The sequence below is a fragment of the Thalassophryne amazonica genome, chromosome 2, assembly GCF_902500255.1.
Source record: "Thalassophryne amazonica chromosome 2, fThaAma1.1, whole genome shotgun sequence".
In the NCBI taxonomy this organism is placed as follows: Eukaryota; Metazoa; Chordata; class Actinopteri; order Batrachoidiformes; family Batrachoididae; genus Thalassophryne; species Thalassophryne amazonica.
Genome location: NC_047104.1, coordinates 57,441,083 through 57,463,582, shown reverse-complemented (window position 1 = coordinate 57,463,582; position 22,500 = coordinate 57,441,083). Strand labels below are relative to the sequence as shown.

The 22,500-nt window shown below is 41.6% G+C and overlaps 1 protein-coding gene across 1 annotated transcript in view; it reads left to right on the top strand.

Moving 5' to 3' along the window:
• si:dkey-205h23.2 (CUGBP Elav-like family member 4) overlaps positions 1 to 22,500 on the top strand; it is a 540,050-nt gene that overhangs the window by 482,210 nt on the left and 35,340 nt on the right. The window contains exons 10-11 of the mRNA XM_034186416.1: positions 448 to 528; positions 10,789 to 10,932. Of these exons, the coding sequence (XP_034042307.1) occupies positions 448 to 528; positions 10,789 to 10,932 (225 nt within the window). The remainder of the gene's footprint in view (positions 1 to 447; positions 529 to 10,788; positions 10,933 to 22,500) is intronic.

The following is a 22,500-nucleotide window of genomic DNA, read 5'->3' as shown; positions in this document are numbered from 1 at the left end:
ATTATGATGACAAGCCAGTATTCTCCAGGATTAAGCTACTTTACATTGGGATTATAAAGGCATTTTCAGTTGGCTTGATTACATAACCACACAGAATCTTTCATTTTAAAAGTACAGAGACGAAGCTCTGAACCTAACATACTTTCCTAAGTACGAGCTGACATAACTCCTATAACCACACTTTTCTGCCTGTATCAGTGCTCATTTACATGGTTTAAATTTCTGTCTTTCTTCTAGTGTCTGCTTCGATGAATGCTCCCATTTTCCCCACACATTGTGCATAATGATCTACCAGCCAAAAAGCCCAGGCCTCCAGTCATAATGCAGTTTATTTATGCAGTGTCTGGAGAACGCAAATGAACAATGGAATAATGATTTGAATTTTGTTGTGTCAAATATGAAAATGGAGATGTGAAAAATTCCACTCTGGTTTTCTCTTTGCAACAGCAGCCTATCCCGCTGCCTATGCGCCAATCAGCCAAGCGTTCCCCCAGCAACCAACCATCATTCCCCAGCAACAGAGGGAAGGTAAGTGCGAGCAAGCGTGCCCACCCAAGATAAAAGGTGATAATTGCCATGTTCTATTTTAATGTAGCTGCGCTGCTTTGAATTAGCAAGGGAGGCAAAAAGCTGGCTGGGGAAAATGTGAGAAAAAGACTTCCCATTTAAAGAGAAGAACATTAGCAGTGAGATGGAAAGTTACTCTGTCATTATTCAAAAATTGCACTAATTCAAACTTGCAGCATTGGACTGCTTAATCAGTCCATTACAATGTGTTTAAGTGGTTATAAATATTCATCACATTAATTAGCTGCATTCATAATCATGTATTACCATTCCTAGTGTTATATTCTTATGCTGTGGCATTAGATATAATAAAGTATCAAATATACTCTGATGATAAATCACTATTTTTGACATCATTTGTCAGTTTTACTTCATCTCTGTGATTGCCTGTGACAGCTGAGAGTGGCATGAATATTCAGCATCGGAATTCTGAAAAGGAGTATTTCCAGTGCCGCCTAGAGGATAGGGGATAAGACGTTTCATTACCGATATGTAGACCTGGGTTTGATTCCTAATCATACTACTACATCAGTATTGCATTAGTCCACCCGGCTGTAAATGCCTACTGGTCCTGGCAGGGGACATAAGCTGCATTGGACTGTTGTCCCATCCAAGTGGAGTCATACAAATGGCCTACATAGGACTTACTTCTTCAAGTGCATGTCCAATTAATAGTGTTGAACTGCACATACACATACAAAACTCACCTTCATACGCCAGGAGTACAATACTGAGTCTATAGTGAGCATATGACATGGTACACTTACATGGTATCCCATCTCTCACTGTGACTTTAGAACAGGTCCCTTCTAAGAAAACATTACTCAATAGCAGTACAGTAGGCATACCCAGAGAGTCAGAAGTCTGTTTGAATTCTCATCCTTATTGATTTGGCTGCTTTCCCAGCATGCCTCAGACTATTGCCACAGTTGGTAGTCTTGCCATTCAGAAAAAAAAGAATCCTAAACCTGATTAAACAGGCACAGTCAATCCTCAGTTTCAACCTCCCACTGATCGCACACAAATACTGTTACGTTGTGTTGAAACATAACGCCTAATCTTAAAAATAATACAGCAAACCCCCTCAGTGCAGCGAACAAATACACCTTTAGGACTTTCCTGTAGAGAAAAAGTACAGATGATCACTTTATTGAATTTCTACTCTACTGCTATCAATACATGACCATATTGCCAAGGCAAGTCAATGCATGTTTATTTATATAGCACTACTCACCCACAATGGCAACTTAAAGTGCTAAACAAAGACAGAAAAATGCTTTTTTTTTTTTTCTTTTTAACATCTTTTAGGATGTTGAAGTATTCTTAGCAATCAAGCCTCTGAGTGCTGCAGTCACCTTTCTTGAATGTGTTCTCTTCAGAGAAATCAGATTTTCCACAAAATGCTAAAAAAGGAAATACATGTGTATCAATATGGCACATATACAACAGACCTCGAAGATAACAGAAACTGTGTTTCCTTGAACATTAAAATTGCATAGCATCATTATGAATGAGTTTTAGGTTTTTACCCGAGGCCATCAAATATGGCAATCAGGTATTTGCAAAGAGTTTGCATTTGTCCGTCTGTCTGTCTGTGCTCAGCATAAGTCCAGTCTTATTACTGCGAGACTCTTCAAATTTACAGGGAGTATTCTTGGGACGTAGATCTTGGAAAACTTCAAAGGTGGCTAACCTGGACATACGTACGAGGTCTGTCAATAAAGTATAGGTCCTTTTTATTTTTTCAAAAACTATATGGATTTCATTCATATGTTTTTACGTCAGACATGCTTGAACCCTTGTGCGCATGCGTGAGTTTTTCCACGCCTGTTGGTGACATCATTCGCCTGTGAGCACTCCTTGTGGGAGGAGTCGTCCAGCCCCTCGTCAGAATTCCTTTGTCTGAGAAGTTGCTGAGAGACTGGCGCTTTGTTTGATCAAAATTTTTTCTAAACCTGTGAAACACATCGAAGTGGACACGGATCGAAAAATTAAGCTGGTTTTCGGTGAAAATTTTAACAGCTGATGAGAGATTTTGAGGTGATACTGTCACTTTAAGGACTTCCCACGGTGCGAGACGTCGCACAGCGCTCTCAGGCGCCGTCGTCAGCCTGTTTCAAGCTGAAAACCTCCACATTTCAGGCTCTATTGATCCAGGACGTCGTGAGAGAACAGAGAAGTTTCAGAAGAAGTCGGTTTCAGCATTTTATCCGGATATTCCACTGTTAAAGGAGATTTTTTTAATGAAAGATGTGCGGACAGATTGCAGCGTCGGCTCGCAGCCGCTGCGACGCTCCGCCACAGGAAAAACACCTCTGTTGGAAGCCCTAAGGACAAGTTGGAACATGTCCAGCTGTTAAACAATTTCTCATATACTCACTCCACTGAAAGCCATCAAAAGCCGCCTGGATTTTACAAATGGTTATCAACACGGAGGTGTTTTTCCTGTGCCGCCGCACCGCGCCGGCTGCGTCCCGACGCGCGGACCCGTCCGCACGTCTTTCATTAAAAAAATCTCCTTTAACAGTGGAATATCCGGATAAAATGCTGAAACCGACTTCTTCTGAAACTTCTCTGTTCTCTCACGACGTCCTGGATCAATAGAGCCTGAAATGTGGAGGTTTTCAGCTTGAAACAGGCTGATGACGGCGCCTGGGAGCGCTGCACGACGTCCCGCTCCGTGGGAAGTCCTTAAAGCGACAGTATCACCTCAAAATCTCTCATCAGCCGTTAAAATTTTCACCAAAAACCAGCTTAATTTTTCGAACCGTGTCCACTTCGATGTGTCTCACAGGTTTAGAAAAAATTTTGATCAAACAAAGCGCCAGTCTCTCAGCAACTTCTCAGACAAAGGAATTCCGACGAGGGGCTGGATGACTCCTCCCACAAGGAGTGCTCACAGGCGAATGACGTCACCGACATGCGTGGAAAAACTCACACATGCGCACGAGGGTTCAAGCATTTCTGACGTAAAAACATATGAATGAAATCCATATAGTTTTTGAAAAAAATAAAAAGGACCTATACTTTATTGACAGCTCTTGTAAGAAGTTAAAACTCACATTCTGTTCCTATTTTTATGGTATGATTTCTCAGATGTTAGTGTGGTGACATCACTTCCTCGTGTGACTAGCTGCTAACTTTGCTTCATTTTTGGCTAAATATAACACCTTTATCTTATATTATGTAGAACAGTGTTTTTCAACCTTTTTTGAGTCGCGGCACCCTTTTTATATTTACAAAATTCTGCGGCACACCACCAACTAAAATAATATTATAATGCTATTACCTCTGGTTTTGCGCAAAACCCAATTATCGCAATAGAAAATCGATACAGAAAACATCGCATTTCGAAAATCCTCAAGCATTTTGCGCTCTGATCTCAAGTAGGGCTGTCACGATTAGAAATTTCTGGAGATGATTAATTGTCAGACAAATAATTGCGATTGACGAATATATTGTCTTTTTTTTTTTTCTTTTTTTCCCCTTCTTTATATTCTACTATTGTAGCATAATTACACAACTCTGGAAGAACGTTTGGCTTCTGTGAGTGGAGAAACTGGGAATGGTGCAACATTTTTATTTTTATCTTCATTTTACATACAGTCCCAACTTTTTCTGAATTGTGGTTGTTTCTGTTGCATTTCTGAAATTGTTTCTCCTCATCAGTCACATTTTGTGCTTAAACACTGCATTAAGCTCAAGACTGAACAAATAAATACCTTTAGAAAATAACAGCTGTTAAAGTTCAGAGTTCTCACCTGCTTTTTGTGATCTGTGCATCTGAACATTTTTTTTTTTTTTTTTGTGGCTCAGTTCATTCATATATTCTCATTTTTTAAATATGTTTTTAAAGATATTTGACCGTTTATTTCATCTCATGATCTCATAAATTCAGCATACGACGCGCACATGGTGTGAACAGGACGGTAACGGCAGAATCACACCTTTAGAGAAAGTTCAGAGAGAAGTAAAAGCTTCACGTTTTCGTTTTGTTAACATGTTCACTCCATTTAAAATCCTCTCTCTGCTCCGCGCTCGCTGCGCACTGAACGTGTCGCGCCTGCATTCAGGAATCTGCCGCGGCACCCCGGTTGAGAATCACTGATGTAGAAGCTAACTAGAAAAAAAATGCTTCTCAAACTGGACATGGTGTTTTTGTAACTTGATAAAACCTGTGGTGTGATTTACAAGACATCTAGCGGACATTAGAGTGGTGACATCACTTCCTGGTCTAACTAGCTGCTAACTGCTTCATTTGTGTGTAAATATAACCTCTTTGCTAGTGATAAAAAAACACTTCTAAAACTGGAAGTGCTGTTTTTGTAACCTGATAACACCTCTGCAGTAATTTACAGGACAGGATCTTATTAATTACTGTAAATAACAATAAATGTATAATTAATTTATATGATACTAATTAAACAACTGCAAATTATAAAGAAAACAATGCACATACGTCCAAGGGTATTTACCATTGTATTATTTTATGATTATTTACAACATGTATTGCTGGTGATATTGTACAGTTTCTGTAGAAACCATGTACTACAATGTGCAAATTGAATTAATTTGCACTATCTTCTAAGGCAGGTACAGGTTTGACATAAACTGGCATACGAGACAGCATACAACTGCCTGCACATATTACTTCAGATATTTTTTAATGTCAGCAGTAACAAAGCTAAGAGGGCAATCATTACCAAACCAATTGGTGGCCTACTGAACCAGTTGCTTAGCTTCAGTTCCCGTAACATGAAATGGATGAGAGTCTGTGACTCCCCCAGATGGGATGGTAGTCTATTGCAGGTTACACCCCAGGTGAGGCTGGTCCATCACTTGGTGGACTGGGACAACACAGACAGTGTCTTTTCTGAGGATACATACAAGTGGCATCAAACAAACCTGAAATTGAACCCCAGTCTATAAATTGTTTGCTCAAATGCACTGTGCAATTACAAAGCAGGTTGGTGACCTTATTTTATTGTTGTTTTGAGCATACGGTGGATTTTAATAGCTGTTTCCTTCCTTTTATTTCTTCTGAAACTGATTTTTCAAAAAAGGCCTTATCGTAAACAAAGCACCCTTAGGTGAGTAGACCACTCTTAGGCCCCATTGATCATATGAGCAGGGTTGTACACTTTATCCTTTAAATTATTATCCAAGATTACACCAAACTGTCTTACCTAATTTTTAATATTCTCAACAATGGATGATAACAGCATTAATTCCATTCCCTCTTTATTCAAATGAAGGACTTTGTGATGCAGATGAGATGTACCGTTTGCACTTCAGTTATAATAGTATCATCACATGGCATGTTTCACTGATCTTGATCCAGCACGCAAGTACCTCAGTGCTGATGATCCCAGCAGCTGGTCGAGGCCACTGAGGCACCCATATGTCATCTGGTCTCAGCCGATATAGTTCAGACCAGGTCAGCACGAATGATGTGTGTTGACACGTCCACTGCACCACAGAAATGCCCCGGGTTCTACATGACAACTACCCATGCAGACAACTGTTCCATGCCCACCTTCCGAAAGTACCCAGGTATCTGTTGAAGCAAGGTGAAAGCCCTAGTGAGACCCAGCAGGAACTGTGAGGTAATGAATTTGGCAATGTGCAGCAGCAAGACACGCTCTCACAGCCTTCCTGCCCTGAAGCTTTGAGACATTAAAACACTGAGGTGTTCAATTTGTGTTTATTGTTTGTTTGATTTTTTTTTTTTGGGGGGGGGGGGGGGGGGGGGGGTCTGGGTGTGCTCTGCATAATTACAAGGACAAAACTGTTGCTTTGAATAACTGATTAAAACTAGTGAAACTATACAACTTTTCTAACAGTAAAGGTCCTAAAATGGAGCCCTGAGGACCCCACACCTTAACTCTGTTTGCTTAGATGTGTAGTCACCAATAATTACAAAGTAGTCTTGGCCTTTTAAGCCAAATGTAAAGCAGTCCAGGACACACCAATGGACAGAAAACTGTTTTCCTTCCAAGAAGTAAAAGAACCACAGTAAACAACTGGGCAGCAAATAAAAGCCTGTGAAACATCCCAATAAACCAGTGTCACGCATTTCTTTTCCTGGAAAAAAGCTACTTCCTTTCATAGCATGGATTTGAGCTGAACAGATTCAGCCTTTAGCTTATAAAATAAATAAATAAATTCCCACTCTGTCAACCTGCGTATGCGTGTGTCCTCTATCTTGGCAAAGCACAGCAGCAGTGCAGCCAGCCACCGCTGCCACCCTCTTATCAGCCTTCTCAGCAGCCCCAGTCTCATCTCGTCATGCTATCACCCCGAGCAATGAGACAGGAGAGAACGCGAGCAGCCAGCCAGCTGAAAGCATGCTGTCCCAGAGTCCATCACTTCCTTTGTCCACTGTCCTTTCCCCCTCTTTAGTTCATTCCTCCCTTCATCCAGATTGGTCTGTACGAGAGACAGCAGTTGATTTGACTGGAGGTGTGGGGAGGGGAAGATTGGACGACGGTCCCACTGTCAGACAGTAATTGGGGCAAAAACGTGGTTTATGTCTTAATGTGTGTTCTGCCTGCCCCGCTTCCTGTCGCTCTCTGTCTCTCTCTCTCTTAATTAAATATCTCAATTTCTGTCTTTTTACATCTTTCCCTCTCTCTCTGTTGCTTATTCTCCTTTCTTTTTCCTTTATTTCTCTGTCTTTTTGAAAGCATATTTACTGACAATTACTGTCTTTTTTGGAGTGTAAGTTTAAGTTTTTTTAAACTTGTTTGGGAGGTCGCTTTTCACAAGAATCAAAGCACGAAACAAAATAAACTTTAATAAAAAAAGAATATAACCAAATAATGAAAGTACACTACAACAATGCACAAAAAACCCAAACTAAACAGCTGATTACAGTTACAGTAGGTCAAGACATTGGGTTATAGGAGGTAATCAAATGATAATCACAAAGAGGAGCTGACCAAAAAAATGGCTGACCGAACCACAATGTTAAGAAAGGTGATTAGATGTAGTTATATATTGAGTTTGTGAATTTGTGCTTACGAGGGTTGTTGAAATGGTTAGTAGGTTAGCTATGAACGTAATACCAAAGAAAATTAATATGACTGATTGATTGATCTCAACAGTTTGGATAAGAGTAAATATGATAGGGTTTATTTCCAAATATATTCATGTTGACATGGTTTCTATAAACAAATAATGAATGTTTATGAGTTCAATGGTACGAATATTTCATGAGGTGAAAGCTGGAACATTACAGCTTTCACTGAATTAAATATTCATTCCATTTAAATAATGAAAAAAACATTATTTTTTATATTAACAGCTGAAATAGATCCAAACTTTACATTGGAGTCTAAAATTGTGACAATGTAGTCCATGATGCTGTGCACTGACTTTGTGTACCCCCCCCCCCCCCCCCCCCCCACCAAAAAAACAAAACAAAAAAAAAAACACTTTGGGTAGTTTCTCAGTCCAGCAAAAAATCACATCAGAAATTTGTCCAGCTAATTTGTCCTAACAGCTCTTCATGCCTCCAGATGGCTTACAGCATAGTGGATTTGTTTTTTGTGTTAGAAGAATTAGTAGCATCAATTAGCTCCTTCAAATCGTCGTCTGGCAGCAGAACAAACTCCACTATCTTTAGCTAAATGTTAGTGTGAGCGTGCCCGGTGGTTGGGGCGTGCAATAGCAGATTTGATATAGCACCAAAATTGCATGCTAAAACAGAACTATTGCAGGCTCAGTGAAACACATCGGCAAAGGGTTTGAATAATCCATGTCACGTGACATACAGTACACCAATCAAATGAGAAGGATCCACTCAGCCGTTATATAATTGAAGCTGTTGCACCAGCTTTCTTTAACAGTACAAAATTAGCATCTGGATTTAAGAAAGGAGTAGAAAGTCTTGACAATGTCCCAGTATGCAACTGCCATCACTAAGGGCCCCTTCACACATAGTGCAAATTTAGTCGATGTGTGCACGAAGTGCACATGAAGCAGGAATCATATACAAAACGTGTAAATTCGTAGCTGTCTCGAATGCCCCAATTATTTGTGCACACCAGCGGCTGAAAGGCAGAGTGTGCACTGTGACAGCCCATCAAACCCTCTTGCAGCAGGTGTCGGCCAAATTCCAGCTGACACATCTAACACCACTCGTTTGGCACTTAGAAAATGTGTGGCCTTTTGTACTATTATCAAGAAAACAGTCAGCAGACGCTCATTGTCGAGCTGGATGTGAAATTTGTCTAAGTGCCCCATGACTGTGGCGTTGCCGAGTGCTCATGTGACCTGTCAGAGTGTTGGCTCCACCCCCCCCCCCCCCGCTCTCACCCAACACGTGCATGCGTGTGGTTCATGCCCCCACCCCGCAGGTGAGGCGCCTCTCATCTGATTACAGAGTGACACCTTGGTCTGTGCGCTGAATGGACGGGGGTGTGGCAGCTGTTGACAACTCTGGTCCTGGACATCAGAGTTGCAGAACATGCATCGTGTTTTGACGAACACACACTTGTGTATGCGTGCTGTCCTCATACTGAAATACATAAAAACATATATCGCTTCTGTGACGGGCTGGAGAGCACACATATTGACTGGCTGTTCCAGCTGGACCGGACCGCCAGTTCATGTGGACATGCAGCAGGCGATCTGAACCTCACGTCTGTCTGACAGGACAGTGAGCGGCACGCCACAGGACCATATGACAGGCCAGTAGTACAACAAATACGCCACTTTCAGTCACATAGCAGAAATACACCATACCAAACACCATTTGGTCAGTTATCAGAGTGTTTTTTTTTTTTTTTTTTTTTTAGAAAATACATTTATCTTGTTGATTTTAACCATTTCACGTTACTGTTATGAGACAGTGATTATAGTGCAGTGGTAAAGTTCCTGTCTGGTAAGTAGAGTGTGTGGGTTCAAATCCTATGAGTGGCATTTTTTTTTTTAACCAAGGTTATTTAATGGTGGGTTTCTGTATTGCATCCCCTTTTATGTATTATTTATATCAACCCAATGATATTCACTAATTATACAGCTGGTTTTCATTTTAATTTCCTTCACATCAGCAGCGTGATGTGGTGCAGCTCGCCCCACAGTGCGCTGTAGCAGCTTGCACTGTGTTCCTGCTCGAAAGACACCGTCGCGTGCATGATCCATCGCACTGGGATCGTGCATACCTGCCCGTTGGAGTGATGTTTTGTGGTGCGTTAATTCGAACTGTTTGGCGCTGTTTTGCCGTAATTCTACCAAATTTGCACTATATGTGAAGGGGCCCTAAACTGTGCTCACCATATTGTGACACCAGGAAATGGCTGTTAATTGGATAGCCAACACTGTTGGAATGTCTCATGAGAGCGTTGAGAAAATTTTGCATGCAGAAATTTGAATATCAATGGTTTCTGCTCACTGGGGGCTGTGTCTTTCCACACCTGATCAAAAAAAATTCCCATGAGGATTTTCATGTCAATAGAGAATTCATGGCATTCTTAAACATATTCAGCGAATTTTATGAAATTATGGAATGATGGTTCCATTACTTTGTGTCAAGGGCAGAGTGACAATCCATGAAGTGCCAACACATGCCCTCACCTTCTCCTAGAAGCCCAGGGTTGTTTCATTGACAGGGAAAGTGATGACGTCAGTATTCTGATATGCAAAGGTTTCTGTGGTCATAGATGACTTGCTAAAGAGTTTAGTTTGCTGTGGTAGGTCAAAAGCTGAAACGAGGGGCTTGCTTCGTCAAGACAAATGCCCCAGCTCATAAGTCAATGGTTGCTGTGGCTGCTGTGTCAATGCTGTTTCCACCTATTTTAGTAGTACCTCCCATTATCTGACTCCCATCTGTTTCTAAAGATGAAAAAGCATTTGGTTTTGAAGAAGGAATATCAGTGTCACAATGAAGATCTGTTACAAAAGATTTATTATTATTATTATTACTATTATTGACCATTAGGATAAAATTTCAATACCCAGTACATCCAAATGTAGCAGTGGGATTGGAAAAAATGTGTAAAGTTCAAAGGGGACTACACTGAGAAATAAGCCACATATGGTCTCCTCCAACTAGTGCATCTGAGTTAGCCCATGAACATTTCATGTAACAATGGTATTTTGCATCTGGCTTCCTTAAAATATTGCCTTACTTAATTCCAGTGGCAAATCATTTTCTTCCACCGTGGTTGTCAGGGTGTTCTGTATCCATAACCTTTGTGCTCTTTCTGTCATCACCAGGTCCAGAAGGTTGCAACCTGTTCATTTATCACTTGCCGCAAGAGTTCGGAGATGCGGAGCTAATGCAAATGTTCCTGCCTTTCGGCAATGTGATCTCCGCCAAAGTCTTTGTGGACCGAGCAACCAATCAGAGCAAATGTTTTGGTGAGTCAATAAAGCAATGGAGAAAACAAATCCAATGAAAAAACAATCCATTGAATTGACAAAGTTACACAGCAGCTGTTTGGCAGTCACCTCATGCCTCGTGTTGTTTTCCTGCAATTAATATTTGCCTTTACTTATATTCCTGTTGTCTATCCTAATTAAGTTGCAATTAACATCTTACGGTGGTGTTACATGCCACTGAGCAGGAGGGCAAGCATGGAACTGAGCACGTACACTGCTGTATGACACGGCATATCTAACCAGATGATGGGCCTGAGGACTGGGAAGGAGGAGCAGCTTTAATCACCTGAAATTACACAGCCCAAATGCACCGTGAACACCTCATCTACCAACTAACCCAAACATCTTTTTGCAGTTTCCAATTACGCCAGACTATTCATCACCCTCTATTTGACATCATTCCTCACACAGTCTGTAGCTTTATCTCACTGTCTGCAGTTCTTCACCTGAGAGAAAAGCATGTATCCACATCTCCTAATCCCCCAACTGTGTAGCCCAGCACCCTCACCTCATCTTTTCTCACCTCCCACGCAGCTAACCAGTTCATCGAGGTAGAGGAATTGCAGGTAGAATCCATAGGTTTAAAGAGATAATAATAGACTGGTGTGGGTCTGTTGATTCACTTGGACAGCAGCACCCAGGAGGCAGAGGCAGAGGGGTGGTGATGGTGGGATGTGGGGGTAAGCAACTTTATTTAACGTTCTGTTTAACTTGGCATGCACAAAAAATGGGGTGGGGATAAATAAATAAATAAATATAATATCCCAAAACCCCTGTTGTTTTATATGAGTAAATAATAATAATTATTATTTTTATAATAAAAAATGCCAGCTATGGTTGCCAGAAAAATTCTGTAAAAAATACCTATATTCCAACCTGTAATTTTTACAGTATAAAACTCATGTAATGTGCAAAAATGTACATTTTAAAGCAGTACGAGGTCTATTAGAAAAGTATCCGACCTTATTATTTTTTTCAAAAACCATATGGATTTGATTCATATGTTTTTACGTCAGCTAAGCTTGAACCTTCGTGCGCATGCATGAGTTTTTCCATGCCTGTCGGTTGCGTCATTCGCCTGTGAGCACACCTTGTGGGAGGAGTGGTCCAGCCCCCTCGTCGGATTTTCATTGTCAGGAAATGGCGGAATGATTTGGGCTTTTTCTCCGTTAGAATTTTTTCAGAAACTGTTAGAGACAAGCAGCTGGAAACCATTCGAAAAATTTATCTGGCTTTCGGTGAAAATTTTACGGGCTTCACAGAGAATAAGGACTGTTACTACAGCTTTAAGGATGCCCCACAATGGCGCATGGCGCGCCGCGCTCCGAGCCACCATCGAGAGGCAGAAAACACCACATAATTTCTAAACGGATGGCTGTGTGTAGCTGGGGCCATCGTGAGCAATTTCTCTGGTTATCACAAGAGCTGGACATCAGCCATTTTCCAGCAGATTTCACTTTTAACAAGAGATTTAGTCATGGAAAGCCTCGCGAGGCTTTGCGTGTCACGACCGATTCGCTGATCGAGTGAGACAAAGGAACACCTCCATTTCGGAGTGCCAGGGGACAAGTTGGGACATGCACAGCTCTCCACAATTTCTCTTATACTCACTGGGCTGGTAAGCATTGAAAGCCGAGATAGGCATGTCCCAACTTGTCCCCTGGCACTCCAAAACGGAGGTGTTCCTTTGTCTCGCTCGATCAGCGAATCGGTCGTGACGCGCAAAGCCTCCGCGCGGCTTTCCATGAGAAAATCTCTTGTTAAAAGTGAAATCTGCTGGAAAATGGCTGATGTCCAGCTCTTGTGATAACCAGAGAAATTGCTCACGACGGTCCCAGCTCCACACAGCCATCCGTTTAGAAATGATGTGGTGTTTTCTGCCTCTTGATGGCGGCTCAGAGTGCGGCGTGCCGTGCGTCATTGTGGGGCATCCTTAAAGCTGTAGTAACAGTCCTTATTCTCTGTGAAGCCCGTAAAATTTTCACAGAAAGCCAGATAAATTTTTCGAATGGTTTCCAGCTGCTTGTCTCTAACAGTTTCTGAAAAAATTCTGATGGAAAAAAAGCCCAAATCATTCTGCCATTTCCTGACAATGAAAATCCGATGAGGGGGCTGGACCACTCCTCCCACAAGGCGTGCTCACAGGCGAATGACGCAACCAACAGGTGTGGAAAAACTCACGCATGCGCACGAAGGTTCAAGCTTGGCTGATGTAAAAACATATGAATCAAATCCATATGGTTTTTGAAAAAAATAAGGTCGGATACTTTTCTAATAGACCTCGTAAATGTGACAGAGTTTTTCAGCTGAATTAATATTATGCTATCTTTAAATGAATTTGTGTAAAATTTAAATGCAGTTCTTATTGAATGTACTTTGAATTCGATTTGCTCCAGTCCACCACAGGGGGTTTTTCACGGGGTCCTTGTGTTGAGCTGGTTTTTCTAACAACTCCTGGGCCCGGTTTCACAAAACAATCTAATCTTTTAGTATATTAAACTTACTTAATCGACTATGTACGGTTAGTCGCCCAACATTATCTGTCTATTCACGTTTCACATCAAAGGCTAAACTTGTAGATTAGCCATCTTACGTTAGTCACCAGTTTTCATGGGCATAGCGGCCTTGCAAGTGCCGTTGCCAAGAAACGGCTCCATTGTGCAGCAGTTTTGTTTACTTCCGGGTTGGTCGTGGTCATAAACTATCCAGCCTTTGTTTCATTAACTGGATTTATTAACATACAAACTGCAGAACGATGTGCTTAGCTCTTAGCCTAGCAGGTCTTCTTCTACACTTCCATCAAGCCTTTTAAGCACACAACACTGCTCAGCGTAACAGCGACACCTGATGGTTAATGTGAGAACTGTCACAAACACATCATGACTGTCGTCTGCTACAACCATGTCCAAAAGTGGAGGAGGCTCTCGTTTTGGAGGAATACAAGTGATGTAGGGGTGCTCCTGAGTGTTCCATTAAGTGGTGGTATAAGATAGTCACCACTTTTGAGGTAAGACACTGAACTTTTGTGAACTAAAATAAGATAAGCCTCCTCTGCACCAGGCTAAAAACTTTAGTCAGCTAATGTAAAACTTTAGCTGACTAAGCACAGCTAACGTCAAAAAATTTGTCAACTAAGTGAGTTTATTCGACTAAACAAGATTAGACTGCTTTATGAAACCAGGCCCACGTGTATAAGGTGGATTGGCCTTGAACCTAGGTTATTTCACTTGGGAGACAACTATTTGCGCCACTGTGCTGTCACACTATAGGAACTACTCTGAAAATATAATGACTTGTATATCATATGGCGATGTTAACATTTGTTTACTGTACTTGTACAAAATATTTTAATAAGAAAAGTTCTGAAAAAAAAAATTGTTTAGAATTTAGTAGGCTAAATAGTAACATAGGATAAAATGGATTCTCCAGTTGACAGAATTTAAATTTATTTCATTTATATAGTGACAAATAACAACAAAGCTGCCTCAAGGCACTTCACACAAGTAAGGTCTAACCTTACCAACCCCTAGAGCAAGCACACAGGTGACAGTGGCAAGGAAAAACTCCCTCTGATGACACTGAGGAAGAAACCTCAAGCAGACCAGACTCAGAGGGGGGACCCACTGCTTCGGCCATTCTAAGAGTTACAAGGTTTTTACAAAGTTTCACAAAGCTGAAGAAACAGAAACAGGAAATCAAAACAGCATCTGCTGCATCAGCTTCCGGCATGGCATCTTGCAGTCAGTCCAGCATTCCATAGTCCACAGCCGCCAATCCTGTGCAATGCCTTCCGCACTTCGATCAGAGAGCAGAATCAGCCGGCCGGAATAAAAACACACCTAACATATAATTCATCAGCAGTAAATCACAGGAAAACAGAGAAAATACTAAGGTGATTGCCGGCCGCTAGCCCTAAGCTTCATTAACAGACTCAGAATTTAGATAAAGTTGAGGCCAAGACCTGTTCCGTTACTAATAAAATGAATTTAAAAGGATAGAAAGCATAGTTCCATACTATGCCAGTACGCTAGCCATATAAGAAGGGGAATAAATGTGTCTTAAGTCTGGACTTGAATGTCTCTACAGAATCTGGCTGCCTTATCTCCTTAGGGAGAACATTCCACAAAACAGGTGCACAATAAGAGATCCCACAGAATGGTGGTACAATTAGTTAGTGTGTTTGCGTCCCATTTTAAGACCACCATTAGCTCATTCTCCTTCAATTATTTATTTATGTATTTTATAAATTAATATGGTTATATACTGCAAGATCTACAGTATTTTCTGTAAAGGTATTTATATATTTTTTCTGTATTTTTTTACAGAATTATTATGGTAACCCCGCCTGCCAGTCCCCCCCTCCCCACCCAAAAAAAAAGCAACATTTTCAGATGTTTTTTTTTTTGACAGAGTATACAATCCTTCATTCCCTACCTTATCTTTGTCAATCTTGGAATAGTTGCCCTCTGTCTTTTTCCTTTCATCTGCATATGCTCTCTTTAGACACCTCTCTCAATCACTGTCGGTCAATCACGAATAAGAAAGGACAAAGGGGCATTGACCTCACAAGTCTCATCAGCTTATTTTCCACCATTAAGGTCTTGGCTGAGAATCAGCAATTTGATTCTTCTTCTCTTTTACCGACTTTTTTCTTCATCCTTTTTTTATGCCAGAAGCTCAAAGGTTCTTTTGTAAGTCATTAAGTAATCATGCAAAAATTGCTGCACATCAAAGGGGTTCATTTATTAGGTGTTACCTTAAAATGTGAGTGGCGCATTCATGGTGTGATCAGTTGGCACTGCAGAAATACACAAGAAAATATTTTTTTGTGTACAATATAGAAGTAGGAAAGGGTAGACTGATGGATGCACTGTGCACTGCACAGTGTACAGTGTGTAGGATTTGATATAAAAGAGACAACTGTGCTCAATTAGGTTTCAAGGCTGCAGGGATATCACAAATATATCTTAACGAGTCTGCAGAAAATCAAATGAGCTGAGACGGTATGTAACATAAAAAAAGTTGGTCTTTACTACTGGATAAAGACAAACACTCTAAAGTGTTTTTTTAAAATAGGAAAAAGCAAATATAATAAATATAATAAGCCTAGCTAATTGATAAATGTCTTCAAAGTGACAAACCATGCTAACTTCAAAGTTAATGTTCAGAACCATAAAGCTAAGTTTTATTATGTAGTTGTACATGAAAAAAATGGTTTGCAAATTACAATTTTGACTTTAAATTGCATCAAAACAAAACAAATAAAAACGCATGCATCTTTCATTTTGTTATTTAAAAAAAAATCAAAAATTATGGTCTTTAATATCAAACTAAAAAGTATGGAGCCTCTTTTGAACAAATGAATGAAAAGTGGGGATGAATTCATCAAAATCTGTGAACAAAATAATCAAAATAGGGGAAGGAATTAAAAAATGTGGGAGTGAATGAATGAAAATGTTGGAGGGAATTAATCCAAATGGGGGGATGAATTCATCAAAATTTTGGAACAGTATATATCTTGTGAGCATCAATTAATCCAAACCTGCTCACAACTTAATCACAACACATGCACAACAGCATTTTGAATGCTCAATGTACCGTAATTTTGGGACTTTAGAGCACATCTAAATATTAGCCACACTCACAATTTTAAAAAGAAAAAAGGAATTGTACATAAATAGGCCGTACTTGTCTATAAGCCACGGGTCTCCACATTGTAACGAGATATTTAGACAGAAAGATCTGACTTTTAATTAAATACATACCGTAACTGCTTTTTTCCCTTGAAGTGTTACACTTAAATACTGACGCACACGTCATCCAGTGTGCGCACAGCGTTACACAGCTTCTCCGTTCCACATGGAGAACTGAGTAATTTTAACTTTTTCTTGAGATTTCATTATGTGCAGCCAGGATCGGATGGAGTCTGTGGTAAATGAGACGTTAATGAGGCGCTGTGACTTTTTCGACTTGTTGCGTCAAGACAGAGAACCGGTTTGGAAGGCTGGGGGGAGAAGGCTCTGCTGACGGTGATCTGACGGTGCAACTGTGGCGCAAAGTGCTGGAGAGGGACTTTTCTTCACTAAAATGAATGTGTAAGACCTTATATTTACACTGTGTGTGAATTTACACAGCATGAGGAGCACAGCTTTCAAGAAATCAATTGACAGCATCAATTGATGTATTTGGACGTATGAAAAAGCCTGTAAAAATCCATAAATTAGCCACGTCATTGTAAAAGCCACAGTGTTCCAAGCGTGTGAAAAAAGTAGCGGCTAATAGTCCAGAAATTACGGTAGTAAAACATGGTCTCAGTTCTTTGTTTTTTGTTTGTTTTTTCCTCCACAGCCCTCTGTAAATGACCACATTTAGATAGAAATATAATGAAAATACACAAAAAATAACAAACTAATAGATATGTATAAGTACATGTGATCTTTAAATTTAACACAAATATATCATTGATGTTACAGTCACTTGGCTTTGAACAAGTCAAGGGATTGATATAAGAATATTTTCAAGTCACGTGAGTCATAATTCCAGGAACTGGTCAATAAGAAATATGGTCCAGTATGTTTGTTTAATTTAGACCGTATAAGCAGCTTTATGATTAAATTATTATTATTAGTAGTAGTAGTAGTATTGTCATTATCTATTAGTGGTTTGCATAATGAAGAGTATTTTTATGTCATTTAAAAATATTAATATGACAGAGGGTGGCCAAACTATTGTGTACAACTACATGCTGTGCAAGCTGTTACAATGCCATTGGTTTGTTCACCTAATCTAAATCAAGCACTACATATTTCTTTTTAAATGCATGTGTTACATAATGTGATGTATTTCAGGAATACTCCAGAATCATGTTACTATACACCACTAAATATCTTCATACTTCTCTTCAGCAGACAGCATTGTTTAGATACTTGGCTGAAGGACTTTGGGGAATTTTGTTTTGAAATAATCACCCAACACTCTTTATGATCAGGTTTTTACAGGGAAGCTATAAAATCTGAATATAATAAAATGTTCACTGAGGAGCACTCACAGCACAGTATTGTAAAAGATGCGTTTCTGGAGTAGGATTTGGAGTGCTACTTTTAGAGGATTCATCACTGTCAGTTCAGACAGTTTGTTGAGAGGTTATATTAATTTACTCTGTGATAACAGAGATGAAAACATAAGAGGATGTGACATGAAACTCCTGTAAAAGTGTGATTAAGGAAAACCCAAGGGATTTGTGACACTTTTTAATTCATGCCATTTAAGAAAAGTAAAATGACAGGAAAGCACAAATTACATGGATTACCAGTCCAGGGAGACACGTTTGTGTTCGTACAATATGACAGTATTATGACACAGTATGTGCTGCAATATATCATTATGTTTACATAAAACTGACTTTAAATACAATCAAAGCAATCTTGATAAATCAGTTTTGCTAGCTGAAATTAGTCTGAAATTCAGTTACAAAATGTGCACAACTAAAATAAGTAGCATGTTAGATATGATGAGTACAAAGAATTTCTGAAAACAGGGTGCACAACTTTAAGACACCTTTGCGTTGAGATGACAATTGTTTTTATTTATTTATTTATTTATTGATGGGGTAAACACTTTTTTTTATTGGTTTTTACAAAACCATATTTTTCTGTAATAACAGACAGACCTATCTGCTTGACTTCCACATCATCACAGAAAATTCATCTATATTTGGGTTATGGTTGTGGTCTTGGTTAGGGTTTCCCCATGTGTCACAAAATGAAATGAAGTGGCTTCCCAACTCATCACATATGTTCAGTGATGAGTTGTGAGTGAGAATATGTTGCCGCACTTTTTTTTTTTCTTTGGCAGTTTACACATCTTCCTTGTCCAGTCCATTCAATCCAACCTGGTCTCACGGCAAGTCGTGCTTCAGCAGCACGAAATATACATTAATCTATTGGTTCGTGATATTGTGACGAAAAGCGCCTCATTTTCGTCACAGCAGCACAAATTCATTCTCATTCATTTCGTGATGGCTGCACAAAATTAAAAGTGAAGTGGGAGAGTCGGGGTGGTTATGGTTAGGGTAGGGGGAAGGAGTAAGATTAGGTTATGGTTAAGGTTAGGGTTGGGGGTAGGAGTAGGGTTAGGAATAGTGAGTTTAAAAAAAGCTCAGTCACAAAAATTTGACTCATTTTGTCACGGGAGCACAAAAAAAAAAAAAACATGAGACTGGGCTGCTCAATCAGATAGTTTGGTTTATTTTGGGAGGTGTGAAGACAATGCAGAATTAGTTGATGTGGAGTATAGACGTGGCTCAGTGAAACTCAGTCACATACAGTAAGAATGACTGTGCCAAGTTTTTGAAATCCCACAGACATAAAGATAGACAGACAGATAGGTAGACAGATGTGCATAGATATTTAAAGTGTTGGACAAATGACATACCAAGAAGTTCCCTATTATAGGGTCACATCAACAACAACAACAAAATACAAGATCTCGAGAATAAACCAGTTGAGGCTAGCAATAACACCAATGATGACATAAGCAGGCTCCCAAAGTTGCTGCTGTGAGATAAACCCTGGAATATGTTGTTATGTTACAGTTTTATTCAGAAATGGATGAAAATAATTTTTTCCTCAAAATTCTACACACAATACCCCATAATGACAATGTGAAAAAAGTTTTTTTTTTCAATTTTCACAAATTCATATATATATATATATATATATATATATATATATATATATATATATATATATATATATATATATATATATAAAACTTTTTCCACATACACAATATCACCATTTCCCTCAAATATTGTTCACAAACCAGTCTAAATCTGTGATAGTGAGCACTTCTCCTTTGCTGAGATAATCCATCCCACCTCACAGGTGTGCCATATCAAGATGCTGATTAGACACCATGATTAGTGCACAGGTGTGCCTTAGACTGCCCACAATAAAAGGCCACTCTGAAAGGTGCAGTTTTATCACACAGCACAATGCCACAGATGTCGCAAGATTTGAGGGAGTGTGCAATTGGCATGCTGACAGCAGGAATGTCAACCAGAGCTGTTGCTCGTGTATTGAATGTTCATTTCTCTACCATAAGCCGTCTCCAAAGGCGTTTCAGAGAATTTGGCAGTACATCCAACCAGCCTCACAACCGCAGACCACGTGTAACCACACCAGCCCAGGACCTCCACATCCAGCATGTTCACCTCCAAGATCGTCTGAGACCAGCCACTCGGACAGCTGCTGAAACAATCGGTTTGCATAACCAAAGAATTTCTGCACAAACTGTCAGAAACCGTCTCAGGGAAGCTCATCTGCATGCTCGTCGTCCTCATCGGGTTCTCGACCTGACTCCAGTTCGTCGTCGTAACCGACTTGAGTGGGCAAATGCTCACATTCACTGGCGTTTGGCACATTGGAGAGGTGTGCTCTTCACGGGTGAATCCCGGTTCACACTGTTCAGGGCAGATGGCAGACAGCGTGTGTGGCGTCGTGTGGGTGAGCGGTTTTCTGATGTCAATGTTGTGGATCGAGTGGCCCATGGTGGCGGTGGGGTTATGGTTTGTGCAGGTGTCTGTTATGGACGAAGAACACAGGTGCATTTTATTGATGGCATTTTGAATGCACAGAGATACCGTGACGAGATCCTGAGGCCCATTGTTGTGCCATACATCCAAGAACATCACCTCATGTTGCAGCAGGATAATGCACGGCCCCATGTTGCAAGGATCTGTACACAATTCTTGGAAGCTGAAAATGTCCCAGTTCTTGCATGGCCGGCATACTTCACTGGACATGTCACCCATTGAGCATGTTTGGGATGCTCTGGACTGGCGTATACGACAGCGTGTACTAGTTCCTGCCAATATCCAGCAACTTCACACAGCCATTGAAGAGTGTTGTGAAAGTGTAGGAACACGGACCCACAACAGGGGGCGCAAATGAACGGACAATGGAGAAGGTAAATAACAAGTTTTACTGTTGTGAAACGAGCACAACCAATACAACAATCAACAATTTGGGGTTAAGCCGAATTCTGCTGGTGTCGTGTGGGCAGGCTCGAAGGTAGGAGATGTCCGTCCAAGTCGAACCGGAACCACCCAGATCTCCTCTGCCACCGAACCCTGGAAGTACTGGAACCGCCAAGTCCCGAATTCCCAGGTGGCCACTGCCTCCGCTCGTCGGATCCGGTACTGCTGGCAAGAGAGAGCAACAACACACAGGTGTGGATGCGGCTGCACCCAGTAACACGGAGAGGGGAGAAGCCGCCTCCACCTCTCGTCACAATAAAGCAGGAAGGTGAGTACTTATCCAAGCAATCGGCTTTCGGTAGTCAGCTGTCCTGAAAGGTTTAACAAGTATTATCAGATAACACAGAATATGCTGCAGAGAAGGTTACCTCTATCTCAAGGCGATATCTCGGCACTGAGGTGGAGACGCCGTCCTGCTGATATACCTCTGTGCTGAGTGGAACAGCTGTGTCCAGTGATGGGTGACAGCTGTCACCCTGGCTGCTCTCGTGAGGCGGTAGCGCCCTCTGGTGCCTGGAGCCCGCACTCCAGGCAGGGCGCCCTCTGGTGGTGGTGGGCCAGCAGTACCTCCTCTTCAGCGGCCCACACAACAGGACCCCCCCCTCAACGGGCGCCTCCTGGCGCACGACCGGGCTTGTCCGGATGGTGACGGTAGAAGTCGGCCAGGAGGGCCGGGTCCAGGATGAAGCCCCTCTTCACCCAGGAGCGTTCTTCGGGACCGTACCCCTCCCAGTCCACCAGGTACTGAAAACCCCGGCCCATTCGACGGACGTCGAGGAGCCGGCGCACAGTCCAAGCCGGTTCCCCGTCGATGATCCGGGCAGGAGGTGGTGCCGGACCCGGGGTGCAGAGGGGTGAGGTGTGATGGGGTTTTATCCGGGAAACATGAAATACTGGATGGATCCGCAGTGAGGCCGGGAGCTGAAGCCTCACTGCGGCGGGATTGATGACTTTAAGGATCTTGAAGGGTCCGATGTATCGTTCCTGGAGTTTTGAGGAGTCCACTTGCAGAGGAATGTCCTTGGTGGACAACCACACTTCCTGCCCAGGACGATACGTGGGGGCCGGGGCCCGCCGCCGGTCTGCATGTTTCTTCGCCCTCGTCCGGGCCTTCAACAAAGCAGAACGGGCGGCACGCCACACCCGACGGCACTTCCGTAGGTGGGCCTGGACCGAGGGCACACCGACCTCTCCCTCAACCACCGGAAACAAGGGGGGCTGATACCCCAAGCACACCTCAAAAGGGGAGAGGCCGGTGGCTGACGACACTTGACTGTTGTGGGCGTACTCGATCCAGGCCAGGTGGGTACTCCAGGCCGTCGGGTGCGCGGCTGTCACACAGCGTAGTGTCTGCTCCAGTTCTTGGTTGGCCCGCTCTGCTTGCCCGTTGGTCTGGGGGTGATACCTGGACGAGAGGCTGACCGTAGCCCCCAGTTCCCGGCAGAAGCTCCTCCAAACGTGCGAGGAAAACTGGGGACCGCGATCGGAGACGATGTCTGATGGTATCC